We start from the raw sequence: 21,515 nt of genomic DNA on the forward strand, positions 1-21,515 counted from the left end.
CCAGCCTTGACCTTGAACTTCTCTTTATTCAGAGAGGTAGCAGAATATTTAGGAAAGATAGGTCTGGGTGCAGGTCCAGATTTGCTAATTCCTGGGGATGGTTTTGTGACCTCTCTGAGCCTCTGCTTGCTTGCAGTGACACTTCTGGGCTCTGCCTCCTGGTTCCCTTGCACTCTGAGCAGGTGCCCACAGCCGTCCTGGTACCTGGCACCCGCAGGGCATGGCCAGCTGTGCCAGGGAGATGGCCCCTGTGAACTCCTTTCCCCAGCACACCAAAGGCAGATTTCTGGAAAGTTCTTCCAGAGTGACACTACACAACTTCTCTGCCCTTCAGTGAGCCATGCTGTGCCAGCAGTCTGGAACTCAATCTGGGGAGTGGAGTGGGGGGCTGTCCCTTGGGCATTCTGTCTCAGCCCTGGGGTAGTGGGTGCTCCTTCAAGGCCCCTTAAGCCCCCTGTCCCCGGTTAATTGCAGAAATCTTTTATAAGCCCCCTGCCCACTGTGCCCTCCCCTGACTTCAGCCCTCTGCCCACCATGTCCTTCCCTTGCTTTGAGTCCCCTGCCCACCAGGCCTTCTCCCTTTTTCTGAGGCCTCTGCCTACTGTGCCCTCTCCCTGCCCAAAGCCTTGAAACACTGACTTCATTTTAACATAGCCCTTGCAAACCGGCATTGTTAATGGCTTACGTGTGTTGCTTTATGTCCTCAATAGCCTCGTACCATGGTTCTGAACCTTGGCTGCACATTGTAATCATCTGGAAATCTTTAAAAAGAAAAACTAATCCTGCTGCTGGGTCTTATCCACAGATATTGTGACTTAGTTGATGTAGGGAGTTTTAAAAACTCAGGTGAGTTAAACCTGAAGTTAAGGTTAAGAACCACTGGGCTATAAACTTCTTGATGTTGGGCTTTCTGCATACTCCTTATGTGCCCTCTCTCCTTTATGCCACTTGCCGGCTTCCCCGTGCCACACTTTGCACACTGCTAGAGTTTATCTGTTTAGTCTTTGTCCTGGATGGCAGGAAGCACTCATGCATTATTCATTTTAATGAAGACAACACTGAGCAGGTATTAGCGGCTGAGGGCTGCACCAGACACTTCGCATAAGTTGGCTTATTTATTCCTCTTAACAATATGGGGCCCCTGTGTCCTCCCTGCATCCTGCACCCTGCCTGGCATGCAGCAGATGTTTCATAACTCATTGCTGAATTGCAGGAGATGCTGACTTAAATACCAGAAGAGTAGTGGGCATTGAAGTGTCTCTCCAACATCCATCTCACTCCTGTCCTCTTGCAATAGCAGCCCTGAGGTTTGGAGGGTTGAACTCAACCTGTGGGGATGGATTCTATTTAGTCAAAGCTAATGGGGTTTTCCTGTTCCTACTGTTCCAGTGACTGAGTCAGGTGTGGATTTTGGACCTCTTAACAAGGTGAAGCCAATCAGCACCTGCCATCCAATAAGCCAGAGGTCGGTCCAGAAATATCATGAGACCAATTTAGGCCAATGAAATGACAGGAGAAATTGGCATGGAAGAGAAATGACAGGAGGAAGGGTATGATCCTGGGTATGAACTGTAGAGCTGTCACTCTCCAGGACATCTAGAAGGTCATCTCTTCCCTGCCTTTTCCACCCCCTTCCCCTGAAGCAGCAGCTGCAAAACAACAAATGAGTATTTTTTTACTAGGTATGAACTCTGTTTCCAACTCTATGTGAAGTCCTCAACATACATCAACTTACTGAATCTTCATCAAACTCTTGGGAGGTAGGTACTTTTTCTGTAGTTGCAGATGAGCAAACTCAGGCTTAGAGAGATGTAAGTGGTGAGGTGTGTACCCCTACAGTGTGAGTACATCCATCCATGCACAGAGCCAGCCAGAGCCTACTGGCCAACCCAGTCCAGAGTGAAGCTGACAGGGAGCCCTCTGTGGTCTACCAGTTAGACCCCCTTGACCACTCAGTGGGCAGCTCCATCCTTAAATGCCAAACTTTGAGATTCTGTTAGATGCTAAGACATTTTACTCTACTCTACTTTCTCTCAGAAAAACATTCATATATTTTTGACTCAAGAATCCTAGATCTGTGATGCACCCTGTTTATTAGTGACAGAGCTCCAGGAAATCAATTCAATTAGCATTTTGCAATAGGAGGCCAGCATAAAATTTGAAATATACTTGCATTCAGGGGTGATTGTAATGCGGGACTTTTAAAATAATAGATACATTAAAAATCTCTTTCTTCTTAACATCTAGGGTATCTGCATAAACCACATGGCTTCTCTGGTAACATTTAGACATAAACATGCTCATGAATTATTTTAAGAAAAAACATAACCTGATTTTTTCTGCAAAGAACTTTCTCTAAATGGCTGTGAATATGATTTTGAATTCCTGAGGCTAGATCTGCACACATTTTTAAAGTATTTGTTGCATGCCTAGCCTTCTGTTAGAGTCAGTTAATTATAAGATGTCGACTGTGTTCTCTAGTAGCTTACATTTAGTTGGAAGAATAAAGTATAGATGCTGGGGAAGTAAAATAAAAATATAAGAGCAGATTGCCAGCACAATAGATGTTCTAAGGCAGTGCATGATTAATTTCCAAACACATGATACAGGTAATGTATCTAACAGATCAGAGGGGAAAAAATTATAGTCAGCATTTATTAGGTCCTTAAAACATGGCAAGTTCTTCATTATGCTCTTTATTTAATACTTAAGTGGCAGGATAGTACTTTTGAGAGCTTAGCCTCTACTTTTTAAATTTTCCCTTAGTATTTCTCTCCATTTCAACACATCTCTGGTTTGTGCTCATTGCTACAGTGATGGTTGTGACAAGGAGAAGAACAGATGGGGCTTGAAGCTGAGTTTATTCCCCAGTTTTGTTTCCAGAAGTCTAAACCCTTGGTGGGGGGCAGCTGGGTATGGTTCAGCATTTGGGGATTAGTAGAGGAAGACAATATGGCTCTCCCCAGTTGAGGAAATGACATCCCAGACATGGCGGTGGCAGGGAGGGTGAAGGGAGTAAGACAACAGAGGCGCAGAGCTAGGGCTCCAGCACCTGCTACCTGGGCTGAGCCCAGGCAGGGGATGTGATGCTGGAGGGAACACTGGCCTTAGTGCACCTGGACAGATGGACAGATGGACTGCAGACAGCCTTACTGAGAGAGCATGGGAGCAGGGGAGGTATTTCTGTGCCCCTGAGCAAGGCAAGGAAATTGCTGCCAGCCCTGAAAACTGCTAGTGACTGAGGAACAAAGAGGTGGGCCCCATTGCAGGGAGTACCAGCCGGGAAGTGACTGGAGGCCCCTCCACACCCCAGCACCATATAAATCCCCTTGCAATCACCCAGAAATGGGAGAATTCTAAATTTACCAGGATTAAATCTCCTCAACTCAGATGGAATAGGGCTTTGAAATGAAATGAAGATGTATGTGGAAAAATAGTTTTTTCTTTGTGAATTCAGAGTCTTACCTGCTGAACTTTTAACTCCTTTACAGGCAATGTTTTCAATGTCAGGTAACTTGCCCAAGGCCACACAGCCAGAAATTAGTGATACCTCGATTCAAACTCAGGTACTGCTTGCTGCCAAGCCTTGGGCCTGCACGCCACCCAATGGGATGTGGTGGGGAGGGTTCAAGGAGGATTTCTTGGAGGATGTAACAATTGGGCTAAGAAACATGGGGGGAGGTTGGGACTGATGCAATGCTGGGGCAGAAATGTCCAATCAGACTGGCTTCTGTGGACACTGACTGACTTCAGCAGCAACTCTCAACAATTTGTGTAATTTGCTGGGAAACACAGTAGCCTTGAAAAACAGTAGTATTTGGCAAATGTGATTTAATGTAGCCTGTGTTGTTCTGAGCCAGAGTTTGCATTGGTAATGAATTTCCCCTTAGCTTTCCTTCAACTGAGAGATGGAGTCCACCCACTCTTAACATGGCTTTTGAGTCAGTAATGTCCACTTTCCTCTAAGTGTAAGTAAAAGATTTGTGTGTGTGAACATACTAAGTCTCCTCCCTTGGCCAAGTGTGTGCAGGACGCTGCTGGTCTTTCCTCTCCTGTGTCATTCCCATAGCTATTTAGTCTGAGAAACACCTACAAAAGAATGGGGGTGATGTTCCCTCTTGTTTGAGGCTAATGCTGCTCTGCACATATGGCTTGTTGATGGGTATGCCCCTCAATGAACACAATTTCATGGATGGTTGGGTACCAATTCTGAGCAATGCAAATGGTGAGACCATCTGAAATTTTGCTTTCTTTCATTCCCTCATTTCAGTGATGGAGGCACCCGTGGAATGCAGAGACTAAGTGAAGTGTGTAATAGACCCCCAAAAGCTGCAGCCGTAAAACTGTCCACACAACCCCAGGGGGGTTGCAGCTGTACATGGCAGGTGACCTGTAGAGATCTGCCATCAAGGCTGGTCATGACACATTCTCAGCAGGCTTTCTCAACCATTTCAGTTTTAATGTCTCCATCTCTCCAGCCTTTCCTGAAAACATTGATATAGTACGTTCTAAGTGAGTGAAACACATGACTTATGGATGACCTCAGCTAGCAACTCTCTTGGGTTGGGCACCTAAATTCATGGAGTTGGAAGGGCCCTCAGATATCATCCAAGGTAACCCTTCATTCTCCAGACGAAAAGCTGGGGAGCACAGAGGCAAGACACTTTTCAAAGACCCAGAGCATAGAAGCAGAAGCGGTGAGGGTCTGGAATTCTCCTGACTCCAAATTCAGTTCTCCCTGTGCAAAACCATGATGCCTGCTGGCCCTATAATTATCTTTAGGTCTCAGCTTTGCTTTGTCCAATCTGGTGGGAAAAATGCCCAGGGAATGCAGGCAAATGATTTGATTCTAGATTCCAGAATCCTCTGGTCTTCTGTATTTGGATGTGAAATGCCATCTGGCTTTACCTGTCCCTAGAAGCAGAGGTGGTATAGTGGTGTAACTATTCCTGAGGGCTCTGATGGTACAGAGCTGGGGCCAGTCCAGGCTGCTCTATGTGACCCTTAACGAAGGTACCTACCTTCTCTCAATCTCAGTTTCCTCACCTGAAATTTGGGGAGCATAACCATAATCACACCCTAGTGGTGTTGAAGGAGAAGTCATGCAGAGAGCTCAGCACAGAGCAGGAACCTGAGAATGGCAGCGCGTTCTAGTGCAGCAGAACCAAGAAGCTTCCAGATGAGATTCCACCATGAGAGTTTTCTCTGTCTCTCTTCAGTGGCCTGCTTCTCTTTTATCCTTCCCTCTAGTGTGTCCCTCAGAGAAGTTAAAATGATACTGTTCTTGCTCTAAGACCCTTGTCAAATTTCCTAATTAATATAATCTTCAGAATAAGATACAGTTAGAATTATAACTCAGTTATACTGTGCTTCCAGACATGAACGCTCAATTTTAAAGCTGATTTCATCTGTGTCTTCTTTAAACCAATACACCCTCATGTCAAATTAACTCCAGGACTTAGCAAATCTTTTCTTGATTTTTTAATATAGACAATGTTAACAGACACCCTTTTAGTCATTTCAGTCTGCCAGACCATGAACCACATATCTTTGTTAAAAGAGCCTCAAAAATGGGCTATAATTCAACAGACATTAATTATTGGAGGAGGAGAGGAGAATCTGTGCGAGCAGTCCGTCTTTGTCTCCTACAGACTCATGACCTAGCAGGGGACAGAGATGTGCATTAATGACTCTGATGAGGTATTTCCCAAAGAGTGCTCCAGGAACACTATGTCCCAAAGAGTGAGTTCCACAGTGAAATAAGATTGAGAAACATGGGTTAAGTGATATCAAACAGATTCCCTCATTGGCAGGCTTTTGAGAGCTGTTAATAAACTAATATGTGTTGTGACTCTCCAAAGTGGTGGTGTGGGAATAGTTTAGGTGGTTTTTCCGAACTTGACTTGACCTCCTTGTGGAAGGGGCGTCCTAAGGGACTGGAGCTGTTAAACCTTCCTTGGGAAATGCCACCTGAATGTCAGACAGACTGTGTTAGCACGTGCCTCTTTCTTCCAGCAGCAGAGACCCTAGGGATGCAGAATAATTTCAACACAGACTTTATTAAGAGAATTTGCACTAAATTAGACCAAGCTTATTAAGTGAAGGCATGTACGCCAAGTGTCTGCCCTAATTTTAGTGTCTGGCAGAAAACGGACCTGGAAATGTACAGCATATCTCAGGACCACATATGGCTCCAATTACCTGTGATATGAGCATCATAAACAATTGATTACTGGGACTCTCAGGGTTATTCCTGCCTTTTTTACTCCTGTTTTGATCACTGCTATTCTTTGTCTTGGCTCCTCCCGAAGGCCACAGGGGGGGTTCTGTATCTGTCCCTAAGGAAAGGTGCTTATTTTAAAAATCATCCCCTTCTCTACCTCCTGCTGCTTTACTGTTAAGTAGGGAGTAGGACTCAGCATGGCAGGAGCTAGGATAGAAGACCAGGGGTTCTACAGTCAGGAGGTGACCACGCTGGACGCTCTAGGGAGGCCAAGGTCCAGAGCTCTGGAGGAGAGTCCCCAGCAGAGGTAGGCATGGGGTGGTCACTGGGGGCAGAGTCCCAGGTAGGCAAGCCTGTGATGAGATGCACCCAGAGTAGATGAGGATCAGGCAGAGAACAGGGTGGTGGCTTCTGGAGCATGTGCCCAGAGTTGTGCTTCTTCAGACAAGGTTAGACACTTCATTAAAATAACTTGCCCAGAGATCATACAAAATAGGTAGAACAGAGTTGCTCTGGTCATAGTGTTGGGGGAGAGGTGCCCTGGAGTTCCACCTGCTGGGCATGTCCCTGAGCCCTGACACAGTCAGCAGCCTTCCTGACTCACTCCCACACTAGCTGGGTTATAGTCCTTCAGGGGTCGAGCCCAGTTGAGAGGTCCAGGAGCAAAGCAGATGTGAGTGTACAATTTTTATTATATATGAGCAGAACTTGAATTATTGCTGTTAGAAATGGATGCATAGGATATCTAAAGAGAAGGACAAATTAATTAGCCTTTTAAATGATCTTCTCCCATGGCGTGACCCAGAGAGAGATCAGGAACCTGGTATTTGTCTAAAGGCAGAAGTTTTTGAGTTAGCACAGATTGAGTGCAGCCAGGAGAGAGGGTCTGATCCATCCTGGAACTGTGCCATTGAGCACAGAGGTGATGGCAAGGTGGGGAAGGAGGGCTCTTGTCATGTGAGGTCTGTCCTGATTGCAAAAGCCTTTCTCTACGATTCAGATACACTGTGTGCTCTGGGCTGTCCTGGCAACATTTCATAAGTGTAAATGAAGTCTCAATTTTTTTTTTAATTACTGGATAAAATACCAGTGGAAATGAAATTCCACTGAAGGCTTTGGCTTTCAAATTCATAACAGGACACAGTAGGCTAACTGGGGCTGCAGAGTACGGCTGAGAGTCAGTGGCAGGCCAGTTCCCAGGAGCACCCGACAAGCAGCTGCTATCAAATTAGTTTCTGTCCCCATTGTTAAACCCTGACCGGAAATTTCACAAATGGAAACTAGTTCCCTTGCCAACCTCAAAATCACCTGAAAAACTCACAATTGCAGGCCCGAAGGCAATTAGAGGTTCACAGAGCAGGCTAATAATATGTGTATCAGTAGATTTTAGAAGGTTTATAAACATGCCAAGATAAGGGCTGCATCACAGGCCATTAAGTTTGCAGCAACATGTCCTATGGAAAGGTCATTTGATGTGTACTTGCAAGACAAAACCATGGCTCCCAGGAGGATGTTAAGTGTTCACGAGAATCCAAGCTCTTTAGCAAGGTGCGCTGGCATCCTGTGGCCTGCTCGCAGCTCTTCCCCAGCCTCGTCCCTACTCATTCTGGGCCTCTTGTGCAATTCCAGGGACACGGCACCCTTCCCATGACTATGTCCAGCTTCTCTCTCATGGCCTGTGCTGTCTTCCTTATCTTCCTAGTAAACTCTTACTCATCCTATAAAGCCCAATCTTAAATCTATAAGGATTTTCTCCTATGCTGAAAGTTCACCAGTGGATTGTCATTCTTCTCAGGGAAGGTACCCACATCTTCTCCATGGCTTAAAAGACTGCACGATCAGGTCCCTGCCTCCACCGCGAGCCCCATCTCCAGATACCTGTCTTCCGATGGTCTTTTCTCCAGCCTCACCGACCTTCTTTCAGTCCTACAATGGACCTGGGAGGGCAGGGCCTGGGTATGAGGGTTGGTCGAGGGGAAGGGGAGAAATGTCAGTGTATGCAGGGAGTCAAGGGGAAGCCAGAGTGTCCCAAGGTCTTAGACTGTTGGACGTGTTGAGTTTAGGTGTAAGGAGAAGGGGTGGGGGAGGGGACAAGCGATGTTTCCAAATGTACGCATTCATTCAACTGAAACATGCCAGACACATTCCATGTGCCAATCACCTAGTCTTATAACAACCCTGTGAGGCAGGTATTACTCTAGTTTTACAGATAGGAAAATAGATATTCAGGCAAGTTAGGGATTTTTGTGCCCGGTTCACATAGCTAGTAAGTGGCAGGACTGGGATTTTCAAACTCAAAGTTTTCTGGCTCCAAAGCCTAAACTCTTTTTCTTTGTTCTGTAGAGGGTCATGTGTATGTAAGGAGTACAGAGCAGAAGATCAGCAAAGAGAAGGCAGAGCTCCTCTGGCTTTTTGATCCCAAAGTTGCCAGGTGTCTAAGAAGGTAAGGGGTTTAAGTATTTATATCAGTACACATCAGCTCCTGCATTTTCCCAACACATAATGACACCTACAAACTGATCAACTAGCAATAGGGGCAGGGAGCTACAGTGAAGAGAGAACAGGCTTTGGAGACCTGGGGTCAGGCAGACTCAACTGGGTGACTTAACTTCTCAGAGCCTAAGTTTCATGGCATCTGCAAGTTGGGATTAATAGCACTTTTTCACAGGATTATAAACACCTATGTATGTAATGGGTCTCCTTGCAACACTGGCTCTTAAAGTTTCCTTCAGGAAATGACGTTAGGTACTTCCACTGACATTTAGCTGATCAAATGGCCAATCTTTCTCCAACAAGGGTGGTCCTAGCATCTCTCTAGGAAGAGGACTCAGTGAACGACCTGCTGGTAATTCTTTCCCCCATTCCTTTAAAATAAAGGTGTACTTACTTGATTGAATGTTTGAAAAGCATTTTTTGGAATAGATTTTAAATAAATTATGAGCACAATACTAGAGCTATTTATGGAGTGACCAGGCTGTCTTCAGATGTGGCCAAGGAGATATTGGAGAAGGAAACACCCACCAGAGGATGGAGCTAAGGGCTGTTCAGAACACTCCCCACCCTAGGGCAGGGGCCCTTACAGCATCTGTCCAGAGGGAATTATTATGGACCAAAGATTGCTGTGTTTCTCTAATTCTACTCTTACTTACTGGAAATGCTTTTTGGTTATTCTGCCTCATTCTGTTGTTGCTTGGTGTGTGGTGTGTGGTGTGTGGTGTGTGTGTGTGTGTGTGTGTGTGTGAGAGAGAGAGTGTGTGTGTTGGTGTGTTGGTGTGTTTATGATGGAGGGGGTGATGGTTGTGGTGGGAGCACAGACTTCTTCCTATTAGCATAGCAGTCTTCCAATCAAGTAGTGCCACATCTGGGCCTGATACAGAGCCTCTGATGCGTCTCACCCTGATGAAGAGATCACAGGAATCACTCAGAGAACCTGGGCATTGAACTAGGAGCTGGTAACAGGTAGGACTCTTGAATTGTCTCATTTAGGAAACGATAGTTATATTTTTTATGTGGGAAGGACAGTCAAACAAGTATCTGTTTACTTAGTGGACAGGCAGTGGTGTTCACCAGTGTTGTTCATAAAATATTTTCTGTTTCTCTTCCAGAAACGTTGTGGGTTTCATTTGCCTGCTGTGTTGGAGTTAGGTGTGGCCACAGGACTTGCTTTGGCCAGGAAGATGTGAGTGACAATGGCTGGTATCGCTCACAGGTGGGAGCTTTAAGGGCTTGTGCACCACCCATCATGCTTTCTTTTCCTTCTTTCTCATTATGCAACAATGTGGCTACTCTGTGAGTTTGGGTCCCAGACTGGGGAAAAAGCAGGGAAGAGCCCCCCCCCATTGATCTGAGCTAAATATGAAGTGGGAATTCTTTTAAGTCACTGAGAACTGGGACTTGATTGTCACTGCAACACACCTTGGCTTATTCTAATTAGTTCAAATGTACCACCTTAATTCTTCATAAAATCACTTTCTATTTTGGTGCAACCGTGTCCCTAACTAGTAGGCATGGAGCGGGGCAGCAGCAGTTGCAGCTGGCCTTGCAGACTTGGGGGCAGGTTTCCACTGCAGGCTGTGGTTGCAGGGATCCACATGTGGTCTCTGAGGGCTACTAGGGAAGTGTCACAGTAAGGTAAGGACATGACTAGGGCCCTGTTAGCTCATGGGTGGCATCCAGGCTACCTTCCAAAATATTCACAGGCTGGCTGCGGAGCCAGCTGCAGCAACTGAGCCACAGGAGAGGGCCACTGCTCTAGGGTCTTGTTATATTAGTTTCACGGGCTCTTGCGGAATAAAACAATCTCTCCCTTTCCTGATAACCTAGGGAATTCTACAATATTGATGATGCTCTTATCAAGCTCTATTGAAATGTTTAATGATATGTGACACATGTCAGATGTCAAGTAGGGGACCTCAGCTCAAAATGCCTTCTCGGCCCTCGACTCATTTGCACTTTGTTCCCTTCCTGGGTTTTGTATCTCTAGAGTTCCCAGGGCAGCACTCTGTGCACTTCTTGGCATCTTCTCTTGCACAGTTCTGCCCAGAACTTGTGCTTTGTCACAACCCAGAGGGCCCCGTGTCTCCCCAAGTTCACATTTTGTAGTTCACATTTTGTCAGCTGGGTCTGAAGGCATATTCTTATACCAGCCCCCAGGGCGAATGGTCACAGTCACAAATCTTAGTAACTTTGAAAGAATCCAGCAACATGAGGTTGGGTTATCTCAGTACTAATCTGCTTATCTGGGGACATTTCCTTTCCCCTCTGCTCATTCACTGGTGCTTCAGGGCATCCCAGCTCTTAAGAGAGCAAAAACAAAGACCCCAACCAAAGCGAGAGAGGGACAGAAAATTTACGTGCATGCTCCGAATGCTGGCTTTACTGCTTCCAAAGAGGAGATCAGCTGGGGTTTGGGGCTTGGAGGAGAGGTGCAGCAGAGGGAGTGAGGAGGGAGTGGGGACACTGGGGTGGGAAGGCAGCAGGGAGCCTCTGTCCCTAGAAAGCTAGAGCCGAGCTGAACTTGAGGGTGGCTCCCATGGCCTCAGGCCTGTGGACAGTCCACCCCCCACAGCCCTACATATTTATGAGTTCCGGAACAGAGGGCTGGGGACCTGGACAGCTTATGTGTGGATCCTTGGCTCCTGACCAGTGTAGAGCTCAATAGAGCCAACTGGCAATTTTAATAAAAGACTCTACATTCAGCCTTTTCTCTGTGCAGCCCCAGTTTGAAACCAGATAAGGTTCCAGAACAGTAAAAGGCATTAGCAACTCAGACGTAACCATGAAACTGCTCATGTTGATCTAAAATCAAAATCTGGTGTCCAGCCAAGGGCTTTATTATCACCTAAGTTTAATGTCTGGATTAATCCTTATATAAAAATAAACTGTGTTTTATTAGTAAGGGAAAGTACATTTTCCTGTCTAATTCACACACTGCTTGCTTTTTCCCTTTTCTCCATCAGTACCTTTTGTGGACTGCACAAAGATAGGCCAGGGAGAAGGGTTTGACTTAGGCTTACCTTGCCAACAAGCGCCGACAGTAAGTTGCATGGCTATGTGAGATGGGTGAATGGGCCAATCGTTGGTCACCAGATATGGCTCATATGTTGCTCCATCCATGTATAAGGTGACCACAGGAAACTCCACATTGATGACATAGTAATGCCACTCTTTGTCACAAATCTAATGAAAAGAAAGAGAAAGAACACATAAAATTGAATATGCAATGAAACATCAAACAGGCTTTTATTCTAATTAGGGGGGAAAAGATATTTTTGGGTCAACAATTTTTATTGCAAAGAACTCAATGAGCATAAGGGCTGATATACACTGAGGTTATAGAAGCTCATATCAAATATGATGGGGCAAACCATGAGGTTGAGAATCTAATCATCAGATGAGCATTTGGCTATGGACAGATTATCTTGGTCACATAATTACCAACGGTCCAGGCTGCCAGGTTCTTGGTGGGGGTGTCAGCTTAAATTTGCTTTGTATGGATTTTTCTTAGTTCTTTGGTAGAGAAAAATAGTTAAATTGGAATGATTTTTCTAGACTTGGGGAAAATTGGTGGTACAAAAAGTAAGATGCAAGATTGAAAGTAGAAATGAAGATGTAGATAGAGAAGGGGAAGAGGAGGGGAAAGAGAAAGAAGAAAATGGAAGAGGAAAGAATTAGGGGTCAGAAAGGAGGAAGAGAGGAGGCAGCGAATGTGGGAGAGGAAGGATAGGATGCAGGAGAGTAGGAACCCCCCAATTTCTTGTGTCTATTTTAAGGCTTGCCCGAGGAGCTGTCGTAATCACATGCCACCTTCAACTGGATCAAGATGAATTCTGAGAGAGAGAGTCTTCCCAAGAGAGCTTGGTGTCGTCCTACCGTGGCGTACCTGGGGAGGCAGAGAAGGACCACAAACGGTCCTCCTGGCCGGGCTTGGTTCAGAGTACTCTTATACTCATGTAACTTTTACAACTTTTACACCCAAGATTTCTGATCTTAGGGCTGGAACCCAAACCTAACCTTGATGAGTGGATAGAGACGCTGGGGCTAGGATGGAGTCACAATTCCTGATCTCAGGGGACTGAACTCCACAGCGTGATCCAAAATAGAAACCAAGGCTGACGTGTCTTGGGAAGGGAGAGAAGAAGCATTAGCGGCGGCACGCTGGAGAGGGGCGCTTCCTCCCTCCCATCCCCTCTCTTCCACACGCCCTCTCCCTCAAATCCCCCTGCGCCCTGTGGAGCCCACCTCTGAGAGGTCTCTCGTCTGCATCCTTTGCCTCCGCCACCCCTGCCGTCTGCGGCAGCGCAGACAGATGAGCTCTGCATGAAGGTGACCCCAAGGGGAGGGCACCAAAGCCCTCCCTACATCTCGCTCTGGAGTCAATGTGCCATTTCTCATGAATAGATAACACCAACAGAGGTGCTAAATGATCTTTTTCCTTTCATTTTCGAATAGGGATTTCCTTTCCTTAATGTTCTTTTTATACTGTCCTGTCTTATGTCTCAGAAAATTGCTCCTTTTGAAGACTATTAGCCTGATAATGCCTGATGAATATTTTAGGGGCCTTTGGAAGGTAAGCAGGAAGGGTCTAGGCAGATGTCTCCAAAATCCTGTTACACTCTGCTGATTGTACAGCTCAGCATGTGCCTGTTACACCTCACTAGGGGTGCATACTCCCCTCCTGCTTGGTGCCTCAGACCAGATGCTGAGCTGGGCACAGGGCTCTGGGACTGGACCTGTGACTGGGTGAGGCTGACCCAGGGGCACAGGGGTGGCACAAAGGAAGACCTGGAGACAGAGTCCAGGGTGCTGGAAGCGTAGAGAGCTAAGGAGAGTACTTGAATGAGGAAACATCCAGTCTAAGGAGGCCCAGTGTACCCTCAACTTGAAGTTTGCAGTCAAGGATAGCTGAGCAGCATATTTCAGAACCTGGAATATGGTTCACATCCTGGGGATGTTTTCTGAGGCATCAGGAAACCTCTGGCCAGGCCCATGGGGATGAGGGAGCAGGTGGCAGTGCAGTGACCCTGACCAAACCCCAAACCCTTTGAAATGTAGGCAAAGCACGAGAGTCACCCAGGCAGCACTGGGGGCTCCCCTGCCCTGACCGCCATCACACCGTTCCCGGGGCCCCCCTCTTAGGCATGCCTACCACGCAGAGCCTGTGTGCCCGCCGACTCCACAGCACTGCACACCTACTGACTCTGCGTGAGGAGCCACCCTCTGGCTCACTTTCATTCACAACACAGAATTTGGAAGAACAATATAGAAAAATTCCAAAGATGCAGCAAAATAATCCCACCACTCAACAACAGCAGTGACCCTCTTAGTAGTACAATTTCTTCCAGGCCTTGCACCCAGCTTTTCTGAAGTATGCTCCCTGATGTCCTGCATAAAAACAGTGACCCTGTGCACCAAGCTGCGCTTCTCTTGGATTTCCCATGTCGTTAGCATATCCGAGGCTCTCAGGAGCTTCAAAGTATATGCCTGTGATGACTTTCTAGCCTTGTTGGAAAATGGAATCTTCATATTTTATATTTACATTGTTATATATATTTATGTATATTTACAAATATACAATCTGGATTTTTATACTTACATATTTCCATTTTATATTTTATACTGACTTTCATATTTATGGCATTCCTATGAATACATCCTGAGAATCAATGGTTGGGAAAGGTCTATTTGGATCATGCTGTATGTGCAACTTGACAGTTTGCTCGTCACTTAACATCAGCATTAAAATGCCTTCACCAACTTCACTTTAAGGCTGCTGCGTAACAAGGATATACTAATTACTAATATGGATATACTAATATACTAAACTATTCTTAATAGTACCTCATTATCAGGTATTAATTATGCCCCAGCAATTACAAATGATGTTGTAGTGAATTTCTTTGTGCATAATATTTTTCCACATTTCTGGTTATATCCTCAGGAAAGACTCCTGGAAGTAGAATTACTGGATCAAAGGTTGGAGGTATTTTGAAGGCCTTTGACATATAATGTCAATTTTTTTTTCTATAAAAATCTGTGTCTGTTTATACTCCTGACTGCAGAGTGTGAGAATGTTCATGCCTTATATCCTTCCCACATTACGCATTCAAAAATATAAAATCCTGGCAATTGGAAAGGGTATACATTTTATCTCATTTTAATATGGGTCACAAAAGATGGCAAGATTTGTATTATCCAAGGTCAAAAGTGAGGGACTCCTGGGGGCAGAGAGGAGCCCTACCTAAGACTCAGGGTTAGAAATGGTTGGGAGCTTCCCCAGTTAGCTCCTAATTGGGCATCTAAACAGGCTTTTGGCTCAGACTAGGCTTATGCCTGCAGACTTCTCGCAACAAGTAATCTATGAAGGCAGCTAAGGGAAATGCCTAGTTAGGGTTGCACTAATGTGGATATACGATCAGAAAGAGACTCACATTAACCCTCTGCTAGAACAGCAGGGACACACTGTGATTGAAAAATGATCAGGCCAGGAGGCAGCAAAAATAAATGTGTCAATGCAATGGCTCAACCACTAAAGAAGGAAATTAGGTAAAGTGACCTTTCCTGGGGGGAGAGAAGAACTTTAATTCCTGACTGTTCGTGAATCACTGGTGACCGCAGTTGGCACCAGGCCTGTCCCTGTGACGATGCCCAAGGCCTCAGCTGACCAAAGACACTTTGCTCCTTGGAAACCTCAGGGGTGATTCATACACCACTTGTGTGCATGTGTGCATGTGTGTGTGTGTGTGTTGCTGGGGGTGGGGGGAACTGCAGCTGCTGCTGACTGGCCAGTGAATCAGAGGCCAGTGAGCCAGGAAGGGTAGGTAGCAGGGACAATGCCAAAGGAAGTCTGAGTTGGGAGAAAGCTGGTACTCCAGGGTGAGCCTGGGGCCAGGGCCACCTCCCAAGAGGAGGAGAAGAAGATCAAACTCTGACAGGTTGGTCCAAGTGTCTTTAAAGGGTCACATTGGAAGTTCTGAGTTGATTCTGAATTCCCAGGAAATGCAGTGTTTTTGAATGCAGCTATGCAACACGAAATACATTCACCTACCAACTGCTACGTGCCAGGGAGGGACCTTCAGGGCTGCAGGGGGTGCAATGCCTATCAGACACATGCTTTGACTTCAGAATTTTCAATAAACAGTAGGGGGCATGTATCCTGTAATGGGAATTGAGATGAACCTTACTGACCAGGCGCAAAGCACTGTGAGACCTCAGGGAATGCAGAGACGACTTCTGGCTGGGAGAGGGTGGTGTTTAATATGGATATGGAAGGACTGTTAAGATTTCACTAGGAATAGATGGCAAGGAAAAATTCCAGGCAAATGGAACAGAAACCCTTAACTCCTTCCTTCCTTCATATCTTTTCTATTGTCAGAGATGGTACTTTGTTTGGGGTATATGGAGATACACTCATTGTTTCTCCCCTGCAGACCTTTACTAAATGCATATCCTGCTTGGTGAATAAGAAAGTTCCTGCTTTCAGGGAGCTTCCAGTCCAGTCATAGAATTGACAGAAAAGCTTGTAACAGAGTGTGACCCTCGCCCACATGGATTTGTACAAGGTGCTGGGTTAACACAGCAGAGGGGAGAGGGGTGTCTGATCACACTGGGAGGGGAAGGAGTAAAAGGTACGAGCTTGGAGGGGTCAGGTGGGTGTGAGAAAGGTGAGGAGTGAGAGATGAGGCTGCAAGGATGGATCTGGAATGGAGGCCCAAGGACTCGGGCTGCCTCCATTCCATAGGCAGCAGGAGTGCAGGGGGCTGGGGGCAGGAGGAGGAGATGGTAGTTGTAGCACAACTGATCCTGGAACATGCTTCTTAATTTTAAAACAGCTTTTCATATTCCTTATGTTCACTACAACCCTATATAGTAGGAGGGCCAGTGTCATCTTAGACACCTTTAGAAAATAAAGGGAAAGTAATGACATGGTTTTTAATCTCAAGGAGTTTATATGGGGAGTTGGATGTAATCCCCCCACAGCCCCACTGCGGGCTTCCACACTCAGCCTCTTGGTCTTTTCATCTCACACACAACCAGTGATCAGCTTCACACACGCACGCCGAGTCATTATCTCAGGCAGACTCGTACCTCCTGAGTGATGGACTCTCATGTCCCACTGGCCCAGAATGGCCCCACCTGGTGTTCCATAGGCACTTCCGGCTCACTGTGCCCGAACTGAGCTCAACTCCCCCCACTCCAGCCTCCCCTGCCCCTTCCCGTGTTCTCTGCCTCAGCGAAGGCCCCCCGCATCGATCTGAACGTGGGCATTGCCTTAGACTCCCCACTCTTTCCCTCCCTCCGGCTAATTTACTGCCAAGTTCTGATGATGCTTCTCTCATCTGTTCTCGCCTCTCCACCATTGCCACTACTCAGAACTTACAAGCTGTACTAGAGAGGGGAGAGGTTGAGAAAGTGTGTCTGGGACAGCCTGTTGCCAGATAGGAAGTCCTCGAGGAGGGGGAGGACCATCTGCAGCAGGGGGATTGTGAGAGGGTTTTGGTGTGAGTGTGCATCAGAGGGAGCAGCCTGCTAGTGACCAGCTGCCCTGGGGCTGGAGGCAGGCAGAGTGGGAAGGCCAGGTCGGTAAGGAGGGCCATGAGGGAGGCCACGTGGGCCCACCTGTGGGTGATGGTGGGTGTCACACCTGCTTTAGGAATTGCTGGGGGATCACTGTCTGGACTTTGGGGAAATAATTGAATTGAACTTTTAAATCCTTGGCTCTTTCATCTGTAAAGTGAGGATAATAATAGCTTCTACATCTTTGGGGGTATTATGTGAATTGAGCTAAAATAAAGCATATACAATGCTTACTGCATATTTTCAACCTGGGTAGATATGGGAACCCCTTTCTTTTTCCAAATACATGGAGATGCTGCGTAAAATATAACAACAACTAAAAAATAAAACCAAAGCCAGACAGCTAGAAAGAGAACACCTTGGGTCTAAAAAACAAAAACACCAAAGCTGCAGCTGAGAACTGCACCTGAGTGGCTGCTGAGGGCTGTGGCCCACCCTGCCAGCCGTGGTTCCAAAGCCCTAGGGAAGGGGGAGCAGAAACTTGGGTCCTCTGCTCGAGGAAACTCCAGCTGGGAGGTTGCATAAAGCCCACAGCTGCAAAGAGATGGTCTGAAGCCCGGGTCTTGGGACAGTGGCTGCCATGGCCCTAGGGAGGCAGGGAGGAAGCCAGACAGCCACTCTGGAGTAAGTCACCTCTGAGACACTAGACCCCAAGCCCGCCCTGTGCACGTGCACTGGCACCAGAGGTACACAGCCCAGGTGGTATGGAAATCCACAGCTCAGAAAAGAACTTAAAGTGAAGTCTTAAGGCCACAGCATATCTTGATGGAGATGCACCCACCATCTAGGGCATGAGCAGGATAATTCCTGCTGGACACGAGCTCAGGGTTAAAACAAAGAGGAAACAATTCTTTGTATGTGTGAGCAGACAAAACAAATGATCAAAACGTACATTCCAGGAAATGCAGAAAATGGAGAAACGGGAAAGGGAATAGGGGGAAGGTAGGTTTGAAAAAGAACCAACTAAAGAGTCTAGCAATAAAAGACATAAAGTTGTTGAAATAAAAATAAATCAAGAAAGCTGACAGCAGAATTAGTGAATTGATAGCTGAGATTAGAATAAAATGAAGTTTTTGATAGAGCAACAAAGAACTATGGGTTCTGTGGATGAGAGGATACATTCCAACAAGCTTCCTGACCCATGTGTGTGGTCAGCGCGGGCCTGGTGCAGAGCAGTGGGGCTGGGCTCCCAAGGATCTTGTAAGCCACGCTAAGGAGTGTGCTACTTTACTTTAGTGCCTGCATTCTAGAAAGCGATTCTTTACTTCAACAGACTTATCATGTGTTAAATTCAGGTGCCAATGGCCACATAGAGCTAAATAAGCCTCTGCCCCACAGGACATATTTGAAGGGTGGGTCAAAACTGAACTTCTTTTCCTGAAATGGAGGGCTATTGAATGGGAGGACTGAAAACATACAAATCAGGTTCTCATTGCAGAGTTGCAAGGCTGTTTGGCCTTAGGCCACTGTTTTGGAGCATTAGAAAGGTGGGTTTTGGTTAGTGCCAAGTTCAAGCTCATGCCAATGCGAAGATGCCACTCTTATTTGCAAATCTCTTTAAGATCTTCCCAGGAGGGCGCCTGCACTTCTGAACTGGCAGGGAGAAGTACAGTGTGTTTTCAGCAGAAGGTGATTGTGACAGCTCAGAAAGCACCTGCTGGGCCTTCTGTCAAAAAGCAATTGCTGACTCAGGGCAGTGGAGCACAGGGAAGCAGGAAACATGAAAGGTGGCCTGTGTCAGAGACCACCTCCGTTTGCAGTTTGGTTGAGTAACATTTGGTCACATCCCCAGAACAATCCTGGAAAATGCCCCTCGAAATTTGTGCTTGAAGCGTGTAAATCAAGAATTGCTAGTACACAGGATTAAATTCATCTGTGGAGAGAGAAAATACACCTTTATTATGTACTGATGATATGCCTGGTAGCCTGGCACCATGCTATGATTTTTGCCTGTGTAATCAGCTTATTGGATCAGCGGGTTTATTGTTTCCCACCACAGCCTGTAAATGCTGTCAATCTGACTCAGCACACCCTTGGAAAACACCCTGGGAAGATGCCTTAACTTCCAGGTTTTACTGCTGGCCTCATTTTCATGTGTTAAAAAGGGCACTTCTGTTAGTGTCTCATCTAAAAGCTTCTCATACCCAGCCTGGGGCTAGTCTGCAAATTCCCCATGGAGATCAGGCAGGCAGACTGATGTGGGAGTCACCGTTTAGGCCAGAGAGCCGCCCTCAGCCTTGTAGGGATTGCACATCCTTCTGTCCCCTGCAGGAAGAGGACAGAGACCAGCCCGGGGAGGTGAGGCCTCATGTACTATTGCTCAGCAGAGTGGTCTCCTCAGACCGTTGCAGGCTTCTTTCCCATGTGGGTTTTGTAAAGCACGGCTCCGCAAGATGTACCAAGAACAATGGCATCCAGGGTCAAAAATGTTTTGGGAAAACTTCATGTAACAGTTTTCTTCTAGCAAGACTCCTCAGAGCAGTGGTTCTCAAAGTGTGGTCCCTGAATCAGCAGCTAGTGTCACCATGTGGTACAGACTGAATGTTTGTATCCCCCCAAATTCAGACGTTCAAGTCCTACCCCCGAATTTGTTGGTGTTTGGAGGTGAGAGCTTTGGGAGGTTTGGCTGAGGTCTGAGGGTGGGCCCCACGGTGGGATGACTGTAAGAAGAGGGAGACCAGAGCCTCTCTCTCTCTCTCTCTGCCATGTGAGGGCACAGGGAGGGGGCAGCCACCTGCACACCAGGAAGTGGGCCTCCACTGGCAGCCGGATGTACCGGCACCTTGATCCTGGACTTCCAGCTTCCAGAACTGTGACAAAATAAATGTCTGTTGTTTAAACCACCAGGTTGATGGCAATTTTTATAGCAGCCTGAGCTAAGGCACCTAGGAACCTGCTAGAAATGCAAATTCTCAGGCCCTGCCCCAGGCCCACTGAACAGAAATGTGTGTGTGTGGAGGGCAGCAGTCTGTGTTTCAACAGGCCCTCCTGGTGGTCAGGATGGGCTGAGTCTGAGAACCTCTGCCTCAGAGAATGTGCTCTGCTAATGTGGGGAATGGAGGGGTTACTTCACCACACTTTTTTATCCCTTTTATTTTTTCCTGTTAGGCTTTTATGGCACAAAATTCTCAGAAGACACATGGAGTGAAATTCATTCAATCCATTCACCACATACTCATTGAATATCCACTAGGTCTCAGGTACTTTCTAAGCACAGGGAATGTGACAATGACCAGCCCAGGAAGGCTTCTGCCTTGCCTTCCCACCTCCCAGCACCCCCACCATCCCTCGGCCCCATTCTGAAGCTTCTCTGCCTCTGCTCTCAGTTTTCTTCCAGCTTCTCTTCTTTTGGGGACTCAACTGCCCCCAAAAGTAAAAAGCATTCCCTTAAACCTGCCAAGCTTTCTTCCTCTTCCCAGGTTTTTGCTTCCAGAATGTGCCTCGGAATTCATCTGGGGATCTTCTTCTCATGCATTTGCTAAGCTGCTGACATCTGTCGGGCCCTGGGGCACAGACTGGAGCTGCGGAGGCAGGCCAGGAAGCATATGTCTTAAATGTGACGATTAGGGCCTGTTTCTCCTCTGGCGTTCTTTCTCTGGTATCACAAACAACTTCGCAAAGACGGCGCTCATTGCTCACCTTGAGAAAGGAGCTGTCTGGAAAGCAAGTCGCTTTAGGATAGGGTGGAAGTGGTTAGAGTCCTGTGGGTGCTGCCTCCTCCCACAAAAGACTGGGAGCATCTCTAGTGACATGATGGCAGTGAGCGTTTATAGACCACTTGAATGAATGTGCCAATGAATGATTACGGGAAGAGCCAGCAACACTGGAAATGGTTCCAGTAGAAAAGGGGGACATGCAGGTCCAGCTTGGAAAACTGGTGCATGGTTCTGGGGATAGGCAATATCTGTGTCCAATAGATATGGAGTTCTGGGAGCCTCATCAGGGTGGCAGTCCAAGAGAACAGGATGGGAAGGTCATACAAACATGGAGGGTTTTGGATAGAAGGCAAGAGCCTCATGGGTCAAAGGGAAGGAGGGTGAAAGCTGTCAGATACAGGTTAGTCCCAGTAAGACCCTGGCTAGGGCAGGGCACCTGCATGGTGTGCAGGCCTCCTCACTGGCAGCTGGTTTCCAGGCCCATCCTGGAATGCAGGGGACACTGGCACCTCCCTGCATTCCCAGTGAAGGCAGTGGCTTTCAAGGGAGTCAGCTCAGGG

At 46.9% G+C, this 21,515-nt stretch overlaps 1 protein-coding gene and 1 long non-coding RNA gene across 3 annotated transcripts in view; one reads left to right on the plus strand and one right to left on the minus strand.

Moving 5' to 3' along the window:
• The window catches only part of CLSTN2 (calsyntenin 2), a 556,759-nt gene that overhangs the window by 18,738 nt on the left and 516,506 nt on the right, over positions 1 to 21,515 (minus strand). The window contains exon 9 of the mRNA XM_036877289.2: positions 11,740 to 11,902. Within this exon, the coding sequence (XP_036733184.2) occupies positions 11,740 to 11,902 (163 nt within the window). The remainder of the gene's footprint in view (positions 1 to 11,739; positions 11,903 to 21,515) is intronic.
• Positions 1,560 to 20,124, plus strand: LOC118908184 (uncharacterized). Of its 2 annotated transcripts, XR_005023094.2 has the most exons (9): positions 1,560 to 1,760; positions 3,492 to 3,566; positions 4,271 to 4,385; positions 8,567 to 8,666; positions 9,553 to 9,682; positions 9,829 to 9,902; positions 11,683 to 11,759; positions 16,153 to 16,284; positions 18,862 to 20,124. It is a non-coding gene; the product is annotated as an uncharacterized LOC118908184 (long non-coding RNA). The 2 variants fall into 2 exon arrangements; XR_005023095.2 differs by lacking the exons at positions 16,153 to 16,284; positions 18,862 to 20,124 and adding an exon at positions 14,068 to 14,587.

This window comes from Manis pentadactyla, chromosome 1, assembly GCF_030020395.1.
Source record: "Manis pentadactyla isolate mManPen7 chromosome 1, mManPen7.hap1, whole genome shotgun sequence".
NCBI lineage: Eukaryota > Metazoa > Chordata > Mammalia > Pholidota > Manidae > Manis > Manis pentadactyla.